At 32.5% G+C, this 17,382-nt stretch overlaps 1 protein-coding gene across 1 annotated transcript; it reads left to right on the top strand.

Annotated features, from left to right (window-relative positions):
* Positions 1-2,815: 2,815 nt before the first annotated feature.
* Positions 2,816-7,545, top strand: LOC111001858. The gene is made up of 4 exons (XM_022271899.2): positions 2,816-2,973; positions 4,588-4,798; positions 6,302-6,397; positions 7,063-7,545. The coding sequence occupies exons 1-4, from the start codon at positions 2,860-2,862 to the stop codon at positions 7,275-7,277; spliced, it is 636 nt and encodes a 211-aa protein (XP_022127591.2). The 5' UTR covers positions 2,816-2,859; the 3' UTR covers positions 7,278-7,545.
* Positions 7,546-17,382: the final 9,837 nt, after the last annotated feature.

The following is a 17,382-nucleotide window of genomic DNA, read 5'->3' as shown; positions in this document are numbered from 1 at the left end:
ATCGCTTAGTTTTTAAATAAGTATGTTATAGCCTTTTCACTTCACATTCTTTTAACTATGCTAGAAATAGAGCTAATACACATTTATTTCACAACATATAATGCATATGTTATGTTCGGAAGTCAGAATGAAATGTATACGATAGCAAGTTCAGTATATGTTTTATGTGTTTCTCGGTTTCATACACAACAAAACTATATATACCTGGCACTACGGATGCTGGATGGAGCTCATTTATAACTAAAGTAAAAGGTAAACAATGTAAACAATTAAGACAACAACAATGGCGTAGTAATGGAATCTACCCTAACATTTATCAGTTTATTAACTTTGGACACATGAATCACTCGTTCAGAGTAAACGCGACGTATTTTCGAATCAATTCAACTTAGGGTCCTTCTAGAAAATTCTTCTATATCATATCAATTCTTAAAATACCGGCTATACACACACGAACCCTCTGGTATTGAGTGTCTTGCCTGTTTTCTCCCGGTTCTATAAAAAACTTTTCGTCTTTATTCGCTGCGCCGCCAGAAGATCAAGCTACTCAAGTGGAAGCGTATAGGCCGTACACTGCAAAGTGATTCCAATTATATCCTCAAGCAGACGCTTGACTGGAGCCCATAAGCCCACACTTCGGTTGGGATATCAAGTAAACCTGGCGTCGTACAGCTGCAGATGGGGCAGAGAGAAAAAAGAGAGCCGAAAAGAAGGAGAGAGGTTAAAAGATATCACTTTAGGCGCCCCATCCAGGGGGACATTAAAAAACTAATATATAACGAATATCTCTCGCTTATCAATAAAATACATTTTATGTGTTTTAGAATCACATAACTAATATAACTTTTTATATTATATAATATTTTACATAATATACATATTTATATATTATATATTTTAAGGAAAAATACATACATACTTACCCTTTCATTACTATAAATTTTATTTACAAAATAGGCACCTTACAATTTGGATGTCTTTTATTTTAATTGAATAGTATTGTAAAATTAAATGACAAATTAAAATGGTTGAATATGTTCTAAACCACAACCGCAGTGGAAGTTTTAAGTAATTCAGTGCAATTTGCATTCTAAACTAGATTCGAGTACAAGTGGAATGCGCCAAAGCAAGATACTGACATTAATCAAATCTAACTTGAAAATGTTCCCTTTATTTTTCTGGCTTTCTTTAAAGTTGCTACATATTATTTATTAATTTATTAACACATCGTTGTCTACAGAAATATAATACAGTTGAAGTCATTAAATGAAAACTAACTAAAAATGATGCCCTCCTTTTTAGTCTTTAGTTAGTTTACTGGCAGCCTTATAGTTTTCGAGCGATCTCTTCCAGGCAACAAGTGAGAAAAAAATCAGATAATGCAAGCTCAAGAAGTGCTAAAATACATAAGTCAAAACGAATATAACGAAGGACAATATTAAAAAAAAACAACAGGATTCTGTGAAATAATTCAAGTGTTTTTTTACCTACGTCACTCTAAAAAAGGTAGCATTTGCACATTATGGTCATACATTTTAATGAGTTGACGGCCTTTGAGGTTTGACTATACTCTTTCTTTAAGCAATTGGGGGTATATACCAGGGAAGACTCCCACGGGGACTCAATTCCACACTTCGCTAGTTCGCAAAAGAAAACGACGTTAAGCGGACCGTGGAAGGCTTCCATCAAGATGATGCTGATGAGATTTTGAATTAATACCCTTACGGTGTTGAAACAAGACAGGTACGATCAACCCAAAAAACTCTTTATGTACGTGAGGGTCTTTTGTGATTGTGCGCATGGTATGTGATGCGGAAATTAAATTTCAAGACAACTGTTGTAGATAACGTTTCATCAGTTTTAATCTATGACACAAACGTGGAAATAAACGGAATTGAATTGAATTTTATTTCGTAATCCTTCAACATAAATTATACTATATCAAAAAATAATTACACTAAAGATGGAATACATATAAACTAAAAGGTTCAAAGATTATCAGGAAAGGCAGGAAAAGAAGGAAAGGCAAAAATAATTAAAATTATTCTATACATTTAACTAAGTAATACCCAAATTAGCTGTGTTGTGTGATGGTATGAAACAGTGTGTGTACGAAAAGTTGTACAAGTAATCTGTCTGTACTCATGATGCATATGACGGTATGAATATTCTTAATACTCAGTCGATCGATCTCTTATCTGCATCCCACTAACCAAACCCTACGAATACTTACAATCCATTTTTTGCGACATAAAATAGTCTTCGCTCTTTACATTCGTATTTGATAATTAATATAAACCAAAAAAAGTAAATAAAACCGTAGAAATAATATTGAAATATATACGTCTATGTTTAAATAACAATTTGATTTGAAATTATTTTAAAAACGGGTGTAAGTTAGATAGGATATTGGCACAGTTGAACTGTCATTTTCATACAAAGGTCTATAGACATACACCGATCCGACCTACATGGATAGCTTGTATCGACAGATGGCTATTACTATCCGTCGATTGGTTATTGGCACACATTTAACAATATTTGTATAAAGATGTCTATCTCAGATGGATTGATATAGGTTATTGGGTTTGGGCGTAAATAAGTGAATGCTCAAATATTCGTTGTATGTCCGGACAATGCGATACAAAACTGCACAGTTGTGTTAATATGATGAACGTTATTCATTATTTGTTAATTACAGTCTAATATTGAAATATATACCTTGGTAAAAGTTCAGTTCACTATCTTTTTATAGCCATCTCTATAGTCAAGCATTCATTGTTCGTAGAGTGATATCAGATAAGATAGATAGTATTTAAACTAACCAGGGACTCGTTGCCCTGTTATTCTCACTACAAGATGTATCGATTCATTATCGTCACGTTTATCGCGAGTGTCGCTGGACAGCTTCAGTTTGAAGGTGCCTGTGATTTTAACTCTACAGATTCTGTGACTAACTTAAATGCAACCCAGGTAAGATATTAATGTTAAAAGTCAACTATATATTCATTTACCAAAAAAGGAAAGCTTTTAATTTGTTTATCCATTTAACATTAGCCAAGTTATCTACTAACAATAGACTATTTTATTATATACTAGCGGATCCGACAGACGTTGTCCTGTCTACACGTCTTTAATTTCAAAATTTCAATTTTTAATAAGCCATTTTGATGAAAATTATTATTCAAATGTTATGACAATATCTAACGATCCAGCACATGGTCACACACGATATAACACAATGATAACAAAACTTTTTTTAAATTTCGGGACAGACTAAAATTAAAATTCGAATATTATTTAAAATTTGACACTGCGATGGTAGCGCCGTCTGTCGGATCCAATGTAAAAGATTCCAAAATCAACAACAACTAATAAATTGAAAATTAATTAAAAAAACATTGTCCAGCGGACAAAATTGTGAATCTAAACCATTCCCAGATCCCCTTGAACACACACAAAAAATTTCGTCTAAATCGGTCCAGTCGTTTAGGAGGAGTTTAGTCACATACACACGCACACAAGAAATATATATATTAAGATTAGAGTTGGCCTAGTGGCTTCGTGCGACCGATCCCCGGTTGTACATCAATGGACTTTCTTTATATGTGTGCATTGAACATTTGCTAGACCGGTGAAGGTAAACATCATGAGGAAACAGACTTCCCTTAGACCCGAAAAGTAAGGCGTGTGTCAGGCACAGAAGGCTGATCACCCACTTGCGTATTAGATTGACAAATGATCGTGACACATACATAAATCTTAGGGCCAGACCTAGACGTTGTAGAGCCACTGATTTAATTTCCTTTTTGTTTATAAAATAATAAAGTAAATTTGTTCGAATCCATACATAGTATTCATAAAATTTACTCATCATTTTGCTCCAACCTGTCTCTTTATCACAGCATAAACATAATTTAACTGATAAAGGGTTATCGTGAAAGTGGTTTCCCTACACAATATTATTTTCCAAGGTTTTAAGTCTAAAAATATAGTTTTTTTTTAATCATATAGCACTCAATAGCATTTGTAGTTCTTCTTTTGTTTATTTATTGCTATGAAGGAAACATTATTATGCTCTGTTAATATAAATGGGCTCTGTCAAACATACTCGTGTAGCGGTTAAAACATGTGCAAAAATATATTATAATTACTTACTAGTAATATCAGAAATTAATAGAAAACTAATTAAACCAGCTTTTTAGCTTTACAATTAAATGTAAAGTAAACAGTATTATTTTCTTAAATATTGTTAAAAGCTAGGAAATCTCATAGGAAAGCCGTCTATCTCGAATTAAAAAAAAAAAACAATGAATGAGGAATTCAATAAAACGAAAAAATACAGCAATTTCACGCTCAAAAATTTATCACTAATTACTTTTTATCGCGCATAAATGAATCACTTGTATATTTAAACGGCCATAAACCATATTTCTTGCTAAAAAATCGTAATCTCGAACATATTATCTTATGAGTTCAAACTAACGCCAATCCTCGAATCACTGAAATAATCTTGTAACATGTTACGGTAATTTCTAGTCTCCGTAAGCTGAATTGTACTTAACAGTTTATCATGTTATATTTCAGCTTCAAGGCGATTGGCACATATTACGAAGGATTGCAAGTGAAAATGAAACTGGACAATGTGCTTTTAGCACTATTTCAGGAGTCACTAATAGCAACGGTGTATTTTCCTCTGCTCAATTTGAGATTCGGCAAGTGGTAAACAAAAAAGTTGTCTCTAGAAAGGCGACTGTCACTACTGGGTCGGGAAACCAACTTGTTTTTACATTCCCAGGTGAACTATTTTCATTTAAATTTTTTATTAAGTTGCCCCTTTTACAGATTCCTTGGTTTAATTAGGGACAAAATTACACACGTCTCCTGACAATGAAAGACAACTACACATTTGTTGGAACGATTAACTGGTTGGTCCTGAGTTTAATTCCCGAAATGTATTTAGCTATATAGAAAAAATAATAAGCAATCAAGCAGAAAGCGAAAACGATATGTCAAGAAGAATGGCCTCAGGTGGCCAAATAAGCAATGAGAATGGGTCAATTCTGTTGTTGACCGGAACATTACCTTAAAAACAAAGATAGTGTCTATGTCTTTTTCAACTTGGTAGAGACTCGGGTATTTCCGATTTTCCTTTATATCGCTAAATTGTGGACAATCCGGACATCTGAAAGAAGAAACATAGATGCTCTTGATGATACTAATGATGACCAATACAACGTGTCAACGTTTTTTCTCATTTTAAATCAAAGGTTTGGGCTAAATATAATGCAATGAGCTGGTTAAGAATCTGCCTTATATTAAGAGATTCATGCGACGTACGAAATTTATGGGATCGTTTGAGTTATAAAATAGAATGCCGTAAATATGAAAAAAAGATAAAACTGATATCAGATAAACCGGTGGGATTATCATTCGTTTGAGTGGATCAGGTCATCCAGATTACAGATTAAATAGTGTGAATTTTTTTGCACAATTACGTGAATATAGCATGAACCAAGTTTCAGACTGAATGCGGACTTACTCACTAAAAAAAAATATTCCCTTTTTAAAGAAAAACACTTTTTTAACGGATTATAGATATGTATTATTATATTTAAACTTATAATTATTTGTACATAATTTTAAATTTAAACCGACGTTTCGCGTGCTTTACAGCGTGCGTGGTCACGGTGACTGAAGACAAAGGTGTTAAATGTCAAAAAGTATTACAGCTGCAGAAAATGTTGTGTTATCTGTATTTATTTCCCCGGAGTTGGTATCGACTAAAAGATGTAGGGTTTTTGCAGAAATTGCTCACGGTGTCCTCCTCCCTCCACGGTGTTTAAATATAATAATACATATCTATAATCCGTTAAAAAAGTGTTTTTCTTTAAATGTGTAAAAGTTATGTAAATAAAAGACAATACTATATTCCCTTTTTATTATTTAAAATCATATTTTGCTAGGAATTATATTTTTATGTAATATATTCTATATTTATGTATGTACTATCTATCTATATATGTGTATGAGTTATACAAGAAAATATGACTTCACAAGTTTTTCATACATACACATCAAATACTTTAGAACATAAGCAAGCTAGCAAAGGATAAAAAAAATAAACAAGCCACCACAAAAAAAAGTGTTGTGTGTGATGGGGTTTTCAAATTCCTACAAACGGAAAACAAACTAAAGAATCAATTTTTCTTATTTTTTCTTTTAAGACCTATTTCCTCAATTGTTAAAAGAGTAAATTAATAGTGTTAACACAAATTGAAGAACTTTGTTATTTTTTCAGATGAAACTTTCAGCGGCGTAGTATTGGCTACAGATAATATCGGATACGTTCTGCTATATGGTTGTAATAACTTACAAAATGACACACGGAGAAATGGTAATAAGACATATAAATTTCATTGTTTTTTTTTTCATATTTAATAGATAGAATAGACGAGGCAAAATTCAGATATATAAATAAGTATTTATTTTTTAGGCAAATAATTATGCCCATTTTCGATGATAATACTTAAACTTTTTTTGGATCGACAATTGTTTACTATATTGTATTAAATAAGCGACCTGACTTAACTTAAATTAGGCTAGATTACATACCAATACTTGTTCCCGACCTCTTCCATGTACAACGATGCAATTAATAGTATGGGCCTTAGGGGGAGGTGAGGTTTGTTTCGGTGTCTATAACTAATCAGGTATTGTTTTGTTAAGAATCCAAAGTGATAATAAAAAATAAGAAATGATAAGTAGAAAAATGAAGCAAATTTTAAAAGTTTATTCCTTCCCGTGGCAGTGTATTTTGCAGCATTTCCTTGCTTTATTGCGATACTTAATCGTTTAGCGAGGAAAGCATCAGTTATGGGGTCAACAGTACCATCTACCAGGCGCCGACTTAAATCTTTAATTAGGGCCTGTGCACATGAACCCCACGGCCCAAGAGTCTCTACTCCAAAGGCTGTTCTAGCTTGATTTTGTTATAACCTAAATCAAGCTTGAACATCTAATCACCACGAATCGTTGTATATGTTGTAATAATTATTGCAGTAAGAGCATGGCAGTTCAGTAGATCAGACCAATATACGACAGCGCAGAGTACAGCTGTCAACGCAGCAGTCAACGCCAATGCTGATTTGAGAAATGCTGTTTGGGAAACTTTGGGCTTCAACAAGACAGACTGCGATACGTCGAGTGCTGTTACTATAACATCGCCTGTGATATTATCCCTTGTATTGTATAGTTTATTTGCTAAATTAATATAAAGTCAAATCTTAAAGGCCTATTGATAAGGCACTTTTAAAAGACAAAATTGCAAGTCTACAATATTAAAAAAATACTGGTTGCCCAATGCCCATATATATATATACATGATGCTCACATATTCACGTTTATTGCAACTATGAGTTTTACATTATTTGTATTAAAAAAAAATATGCAGTAAAACAGTGTGTGCGTTACGTCAGAACCAAAACATTTAACCGAGTTGTGATTGTGAATTATTTATTAATTAATATATAAGTGTCTTGGTGATTAATGTCTATATTATTTATTTCCGCCCTTTGTTAATTTTTTTTTATTTCGCGTAAAAGTTAAAGCTTATTATTGTAAAGATTACGAATTTAATTTTATTACGAATGAGAAACAAATATTGATTTACCGAAGTTTGTTTGAATTTTCCTTCTGAAATTATACTACGTGGCAAATAGCCGGATATTTTCTTGAGCGTCAATAAAAACAGAATATTTCCTATGAATTCCCTTATCGTGTTACTCATCCAGTGATTTATCTGATAACCGAGTACCACTTAACACATTTAAGCATTCTTAGAACGCAACAATTGATAACAACTTGTTTTGTTATTAGCTTTACATGCAGTGTTTCATTCCTTGAAATATTTTAATACACTACATACAATTAAACAATGATATGTCCGTAATGTACGAATGAGCAGTGTTGGCCTGTTGGCTACAGCATGTGACTCCCACTCTTGAGTTCCTAGGTTCGTATCACCTCGACGTCCCTAACTAAGCGTTATTCAGAAATTGTTTGAAGTTTTGCCGTACACCACTATGTGGAACCAGCCGCCCACTGAAGTATTTAAGAAAAAAATCAATTTAGGTTTCATCAAGATAAGAGAGTATGTTTGGTCGAACGGTGAAGGATACAGAAATGTGAGGCTCAGACTAAGAAAGGTAGTGCCACTGATTTTATTGTACGACTGACCCCACCACAGATGTCACTGGAAGATTTGTGTAAAATTAGTATGAAACTGATCATTAAAATGTACTCGTAAATGAGTTTAAAAAAAAGCAAATGTAACGTCAATAAAAGTTTCTCATAGGACATAAAGTCTCTGTTTCGCCTTTTTTTCATGATTGCCTAAAATTGTTAATTGATGTAAAATGGTGAAATTTAAAATTGAAAGTGAAATTAAAGGCTGGAAAATTCATTTTTTTGTAAAAAAACTTATAAGTTTAGCTATCGTTAGAAAAAATTTCGCCATTACGGCATAATAATTAGGAGAGTCAGATTAGTCAGATTTATAAAAAAGCTTTATTGATTAATTGACGTTTAAATACAAATCGATGTGATATTTGGAATGTTATTTATATAATCTATATATTAGTCTAGAGATTAGATATCACCTATTCACTATGATAAGCACTAATGGCGCATTCAACACTTGGCAATTAGAGCCCCCTTCAACCTATAAATATACATATAGCTATATGATGTTTATAGTATACTAGCGGATCCGACAGACGTTGTCCTGTCTACACGTCTTTAATTTCAAAATTTCAATTTTTAATAAGCCATTTTGATGAAAATTATTATTCAAATGTTGACAATATCTAACGATCCAGCACATGGTCACACACGATATAACACAATGATAACAAAACTTTTTTTAAATTTCGGGACAGACTAAAATTAAAATTCGAATATTATTTAAAATTTGACACTGCGATGGTAGCGCCGTCTGTCGGATCCAATGTAAAACATTCCAAAATCAACAACAACTAATAAATTGAAAATTAATTAAAAAAAACATTGTCCAGCGGACAAAATTGTGAATCTAAACCATTCCCAGATCCCCTTGAACACACACAAAAAATTTCGTCTAAATCGGTCCAGTCGTTTAGGAGGAGTTCAGTCACATACACACGCACACAAGAAATATATATATTAAGATGTATATAGATATGTATGATTTACTAATAGTATAGGTAGCAAAACCATCACTTGTTCGTAAGTTTTATAAAATATATAAAGTCATTTGAATAAATTATTAAGTGAGCCTTCAAATTATTCCCCTTATAATGGTTAATTTTTATTTACTGGCACAATTCACGCCAGCGACGTTCTTACCAGCCAATAATAAGTATGTGGCTCTGTAGCTTAATAAAAGCCAACGTTGACGTAGATAAAATACTTCTGTACTTGACAGATAATTTTGAACAGAGATCATTTGTATTCTGTGCGTGCTACGAAGCATATAAAAAGGAAAAGAAGCGGGCCTATGTGTACATCGAAGTGGATTCGCCGTCTTGATTCAATTTAGTTGTGAAAAAGAAAACTTTTTTTATTACACATTTGGTTTTTTTTCCTCGCACTTCCGTATATCCCATTGAGTTTGATAGCATAGACAATTGGCTGGCCGATTTCTACATAATGACACTTACAGAAGCTAACACCGCTCTTCTTTCACAAAACTAAGTTATCTTTTATATTCAAGCCTAAAATTTGAATGAAAATATTTCTTATGTTATTTAATTTACGTGTTATTGTGTTATGTAACCTTCAATATGTTTATGCGCTTTTTATATATCCGTGACTATAACGAATTAATTAATTATTTAATTAATGTAAAACGCTGATATTTTGTGTTAATCATCTAACATTTGCTAAAATCAATAGCGTGTTTCCACGTTCGGCGTCAAGAAATTGTGGAGACCGCCTGTGGGTATCACGAAGTGAACACATGACATAACCCATCTATTAAAACAGATTGTAGCGTTAGCAACGAACTGTTTAGTTCGTATCAACAGTGTAAACATAAAATATAACAAGCGTCGATATATTAATAGTTCTTATATGTCCTTGGGCGGCAAGTAATGGAAATTTAATCGCATTTTCACTAACTGCAATTGTTTTTCTTGAAGTATGAAGACCAAATGCATAGTCATATTATCTATAAAACTAACTGTTTAATCGTGTTCTGTTTCCGGTGCAATAATATTTGTTTCGATCTGCAAACTGGAGAGTAAAGGATACTTTTAAGAGCACTCTAGCAAAATTCATGATTATGAATCGTATGGCTGAAGTTTGCCTGAGATGAGACGGATGACACGGTCACGAAACAAAAAAGGATGTAAACGTCATTTTTTTAAAAATTAAATAACTCGTAAAATATACAATATTTATGTCTTGGCCAAGCTAACATGCTATAATGCAATTATTTTAAACTCCATAATACTCGCTATTATTGAATTAAAACTATATAGGCACGTTACAAGTGATTTTGTTTTTTTTGGAACGAGGCATTTGTATTGTATAGTTAACTAAAATTGAGACGGCTAATGGTGGCGTGTATCTCGCTCGTATATACATATTAATATTAAGTTTCTCATGTAATTATTTTTTTGTAATGAGAAATAAAGTTCTTTAACCATTATATATTGTATGGTGTTTTTAATTAGAGTCACCCATTGATATTATCGTATCTTATTGGTTTTAACTAAAACAAAATTGATAACATCAAATCTACGATACGTGATTTTGACTAGTACCCGTCCTTTATCAGATATAACTATGCATTAAAAACATTTATTGGTGATGGTTATATACCGGTTTATCTATGAAATTGGTCCCAGTTAGATGACTACATTCACTGCGCTTTCAGCATACAATATTAACTCAATGTTTTAGCAAACGCTACAGATGAAGTTCATTAACCTGCCGATGACGTCACTGCCTCGCAGAAGCTACAGGGTGCTGAATAATGAACTTTCTTGGATTTGCATATATTTTAACATCTTTGGAGTATTAAACGCGATTTAACACCAAATTTCACGCGCTCGCCTGTGTTTGTTTAACGATATTAAAAGTACAACGTAAGAGAAATTAAACATAATAATAAAAGTGAGTATGGGGTCAGGAATATAATATTTTGCTGTTCAAATTGGAGTACTAGGATTACTACTAGTAGTACTAGTGATTGTGTCACTGAATCCAAGGGTTTAAAATTTTACTGACACAGATATTTAGGAATCAGGTTGATTGCCCAAACCTTTTAAGTTAATTAAAATTTTCGTTTACTCTCTAGATACCCCAGGAATCGCATCATCCCATTTGTCCTTTTCAGAAGAACGCCTTTTGGCCTAAACTCACTGACGTCTAGATTGAGCATTCTGATAAACGGGATAGGGCTGGGTGTTCCTCACACATTTTGAAATCAAAATTCATTTAGTTCTTATAATTTATTTTCATTACTTTTTTATCACTTCCTATATGTCGTTTGCCTATGAGTGCTTGTCACCCTAAATATTGTATTTTATTTATTTTGTACCTGTGTTGTTTGAAAAAGTGCGTGCGTACACAGTACACATGTCAGAAATGAAACTTCTTTGTTAATTTATTATTACTCAAAAATCTGCCTTTACTGCACAAGACGTTAGGCGAAAGAATTACCATTTAAAGTTCTAATATGTAAGACTAAACGAATACATCAATCAATAGCGTGTATCTTTTCTCGATCTCCCTTCCTCACCCTCTCTCAATCGGTGTCAATCGTTTTGTCCCTTTTCTTCAACAGAAACGCTGCAGATCTTCGTGACGATCTCTAAAAATTTTACCCTAATGCGCCAAAAAAAGCTCGCTCGACAGATGGAGCAAAAGATCAGACAAGAAACTACTTTGCTATTTTTTGAATTGGATAAAAATCTTCTTCTATTAACGTCGTACTGATTGCTTGCTTGTTGAGACTTTTTACTGACTTCAGTTCTCACTTCTGTTGAAATACAATATAATCGATCCTAATAGCATCGTATTTACACGACGATAAATTATTGAAACACGAAGACTGAAATGGCCACATTATTATTCTGCCACGATTTTAAATGTGTCAAATATCAGGTCAAACATGATTATGAACTTTCAGAGCCTCTGATGCTGCACTACAAAAATTAAAAACCATAAATTATTTCATAATTTACTTTAGGCACATAATTCTGAATTATCTAGCTTTCTCTTTAAGTAAATATATAGGATTACGATATATACAGAACAGGTCATAGACAAAACTAAATTAGCCTTCCAATAATCTTAATGTGTATTTAAAACTGTTTATGTATATTCAATGGTCTGTTCTTTCAATAGGTAATAATTTTCGTTATCAGCTGCTAACACAACCAAGTGTTGTATTGATGTTGAGAACAACGCTTTGGGCTGAAGCCAAAACCTCGTACAACCAGCCAATGACTCAGCCGGACAATATGTCACCGGAAACGATCGCTATTTTACAGGAAAACTATACTTATTTTTATAGAAGTAAGGACTACGGTGCTGTGAAGGAGATTTATTACATAACATAATTTAATGGTATATATGGATGTTAATTTGTACTGTGCATTGTCAAAAGTAGAAAGTAGTAGTAGAAATTCAACCCTGACATTATGTGTTTGAGTTGTGTTTTGAGAGTTGAAACTGACTTATCATAGATTCAGAAATAGGCTCATAGTCTATCGCAGTGATTCCCAAAGTGGTCTATATCGAACCCTAGGTGTCTATGACAACCTGCAAGGGGTCTATGTGAGCGAAAAAAAATTGGAGGTCCATGAAATGAAAATGGATAGTGGATCTCAACACATACACTGATAGTACCTATTTACTTAACTCATACTATCTTATAATATCAAAACATATACATTATTTATAAAAGTACCTATGAAGTAAAAAAAATATTATATATGTTTATAAAATTTTGTAAGTTGTAGGATGTTGGTATTCGCTTTGTGGTCGCAATACATTTTGAACTTGTAGAAACAAAAAAAAACAAATGTATAAATTAACATACAGTAATACCCCGGACTTACGCGATAGGTGGGACTGAGCGCTATCCGCGTAAGTCGAATTCGCGTAAGTCGGGGTACAAATTTGCATATAAAGACATACAAAGTATGTTTAATTGGGACTGGAGACGAAATAAAACAATAATTTAGGAAATAATTAGTATCTCATTCTAGATAAAGATATATGACAAACTATATTAATAGAGTGTATAAACGCAATCCGAAGTTAATTTGATGTAGAAGGTTTCATAAATTGTAATTACAAAGTCGTTTTCTTCTCCCGTATATCTCCTCGTAGCATCCTAGTAATTTTTTAATTCCATGTTTTGTAACAAAAATGCGCTCTTCATTGGAGTCTATGCTTTCCAAAATTGTTAACCCTTTTTCAATCGAACTGAGGGCTTCTGTCAAGTTTCCAACTGTCATTTGATCTTCCAATTGAACTGGATCCAAAGAATCATGATTATCAATTTCTTCCTCTTGTTCACGCATTGATATGAGCTCATCATTTGTGACCTCCTCATTGTGTGAATCCACAAGCTCTTGAACATCATTACTATCCTACACAGTTTACATCACTACACGTCTGTGCCTGTTGTAAACTGAAGGAATAATAATGCGAGCGGGGGGAGTCAGAAACAAACGCCGCCGCTTGACTTTAACTGCGCGGCGTTCAAATAAAAAACGAATAGACGAGAAAATTAAATCGCGTAACTCCGAATTCGCGTAAGTCGAGGTAGCGTAAGTCGGGGTATTACTGTATTGTGTTTTTACTTTAAGTTTTTAACACTAAACTTCACTACAGTTAGAAATATACAGGAAATCAATATCAGGTAAGTAGGGGGTCTACCCAACACGGAAAAACAAGGCAAGGGGTCTACGACACAAAAAAGTTTGGGGAACTCTGTTCTATCGCATTAAGTCAGCTAACTTAAATAAATTATTATGTATGTGTATCTATGGTACAATAACGTGCTTGGTACATTAAATGTTTAAGGGATTTCGCACTTATTTAAGTGTCAGTGAAATGATAAACAAGAACAAACACCACTTTTTGTATACATCAATTTCAAACCGTTTTTATTTCTAAATCAGTGGAAGGAATGCCGTCTACTAGCATACTGACAGTTTACCGGAATTACTATTATTGTTGACTTTAAGTAAAATTGCCAACTTAAATAACTGTTAATAGCGATTATTCGAGTAACGTGAATTAGTTAATTGTTCAATATTTAGTTGATAAAAGGGCCTGGGACTAGAGCTAGTGCAGGCTACTTCTTATTAATTTGCTATATTGTTTTAAATATTGTAGTATTGTTTGATGACTTGCTTTAGTTTGTTTTAGAGTACCGAGAGTTTTTTTACGACGGCTTCTCTCGGCCTACACCCTCTGTCGTGTTTTCCGATGAGTAGGGATGCCTACAGGTTCGAATTTAATGACGTGGAATAAGTGATACCTTATTTATGTTCCAAAATAAATGTATTTTTTTATAACCTTACCCGTTTGCATGTTATTCTACTTTAAGCGCTTAAAATAATTGCGCCTTTAATTTTTTTATAGCAATAATTTTTGTCATTAACTTCAGGCGCCAACCTCTTTTTATACAATAAATTTAAAGTAGTTACGACATTTTCAGCGTTGAGTTAGAAAAATATTTTTTTCTGTTATACGTATTATCTCTTTTAAGCATAAGACATTTATAAAAAAGAACTTAAACCGTTTCTTCTGCACCAGAACTGGCTTTATTTGTGACAGGTTTGACTAAGTGATTAATGTAAATTGTTTATTTTTTATTTTTAAAGAATATCTTTTTAAGATATTTAAGTGACTCTGTATATTATATTTTTTACTACTATATAGCATATATTAACATTTAATCTTAATTGTATGTATTCAATAGTCACATAATATATAGGGAAAGGGTTGATACTTTGTTCTGAAAATATCTAATAAATATATGCATAAGTATAAGAAATGTTTCATGTAAAAGCAATTGTGTTTCATATCCATTGTTATCATAATAATTGTCAACGGGAATGGAAAACTGCCAAAGTTAACATGGGGAGAAATTAATTATCCAAATAATTAATTTGGAAATGTAAGGGAAAAACACCTTTTAATGATAGTATTTATTTGATTATGTAATGATAATATAATGTACGAATTCACTATGATGATATGATTGATAATGTATATCGTACCATTTAATAAGACAAATTATGTGTGGCAAAATATGCCAATATTAACACCATATTTTTGTACCTTGCAAATAGGTTATAACTACGCAATATTCGCCAAAACATTATACATAACAATACTACTAATAAAGAGTTCAATATGACTTCTTAATTTCATTTATTATAATCCTATTCTTGGCTCTGAATTAAGGCTTAAATATTAATAATTTGTTACGAAAAGTTTGCGTAAAAAATTATTAAGCAATATCAAAACGGCAAAGGTGGCTATTAAGACCTATATTTTGATGATATACGAGCTATATTCTTTTACGTTTGGTACCCACGTCGTAAACTAGGATAAACTGGGCCGTATACTATTTGTCGGCTTTGAGGATTTCGTGAAGCCCACAAAATTGTATTACAAAACACGAAGTAAATTCTGTATATAGAAGTTCATATTGTGGGACCTATCTATTTAATTGCATAGTGTCTGAATTAACAAGGATCGCATTAATAATTTGTAAAAAAGAGCTTTAGGTTTTATATTAATTAGTAATTATGCATTGGTTATACTTAGCTGATAGCTACCTATGCTAGGCCCCTTAATGTCTACATTTAAATCTTATATAAAAGTGTACAAATCGTAAAATAACTCACTCTTAAACTAACAAAGAGCTAAATATTTTAAAGGAACTTTTATAATGCTCTTATTTTCAAGTTTTCTGAGAAGAGTCCTTGATCATTATTGAAAGGGTTATTAGAAGTCAAGATCTTGGAATTTCTGTGTCAATAAGTTACTATCTACATGGGTTAATAATATATTCAACGGAAAACTTTAGAGATACTTTCGTATAAAATTTGCTTTGCAAGATTCAATGCAGAAAGAGCACTTGTTTACGTCTGAAGTGTGTCTCGATAGCCAACAGCTTGAGTGGAATTAATCAATCGACGCGGCTCAAAATAGCTCGATCGGCCTATTAATACAGATCTTAGCTTAATGGAATGTTTAGATATACAACTGATTTCATACTAGCTATCTCAATCAAGATTTATCTCGGCTCAATCAAGATTTACGCGACGGCAGCAGTGATAATCATGATGGAGAGCTGAAAATAGTTTGGCATCAAATATGGCGATTAAGATCTTTACCCTTTTAAATTAGTTTTTAATATAATACTCCCTATTTAACGCAAACGCATACAGGACGCGAGTATACTCTCATATATGTTATACATATATATACTTTGAACATTTGGAGGTCTTGTCGCTTAGGGAGAAATTTTGAATTGATTCCGCTCGTACAGTGTTAAAACGAGGCAGAAGAGATGAACCCATGGAACTCTTCAGAGCACTCACAGTACACTTTGTAGAATCAAGCCAATTAGTAATACGTTGTAAATTGATAATTCAACAAGCCCAAGGAAGCGGTTGGTATTTAAGAGTTCGTTTTTATATTAAACTATAGTCTAGTTTCTACAATGCCCCCTTACGTACCCCCTTCTCAATGATATGAATTGGTATTTTGGACCTTCAAAATACCAAATCAAATTTAAAAGGAAAGGGTCTCATTTTTAACCCAACTTTTTACAAATTTCCCCAAAAGGATTTTGGGTAAATTAGTAAAAAGTTATTAGTAAATACAGAGAAAAGAACAATTATTATAGTAGGTATGTATCTCTATATATGAACTCTCAGATATATAATATCCTGAAATATATAATATTGTATGTCTTAGGTCATCGGAATGTTTCAAATAATAGGTAATTTTATTTTTACTCTATATTATACCCGCGTACAACAATAGAATATATTCTAAATAATTAAATATTAATTGCTACGAATGAATGCAATGTTGAAGAGAGTACGTATGTAGGTCTGGCTATACTCTCGGGGCGTAACTTCGTCGATTTACGTAATCGCCATGCTGATAAAACTAAGAAAGTCTAAGTGAGCCAAATATACAGCATTGGCTCGTACATAGTATAAGTAATTTTGTAAGTTCTAGAGGAGTTGAATAAAAACCAACAAATGCAGTTTTTATTTTATTTCAGTGATTACTGATTACATTATTAATAATAACATACAATATCTTAGCCTATTGATTCTAAAAAAATCATTT

The sequence above is a fragment of the Pieris rapae genome, chromosome 17 (assembly GCF_905147795.1).
Source record: "Pieris rapae chromosome 17, ilPieRapa1.1, whole genome shotgun sequence".
Taxonomy (NCBI): Eukaryota; Metazoa; Arthropoda; class Insecta; order Lepidoptera; family Pieridae; genus Pieris; species Pieris rapae.
Note: the sequence above shows the minus strand (reverse complement) of the source record. Positions and strands in the feature narration are given on the sequence as shown.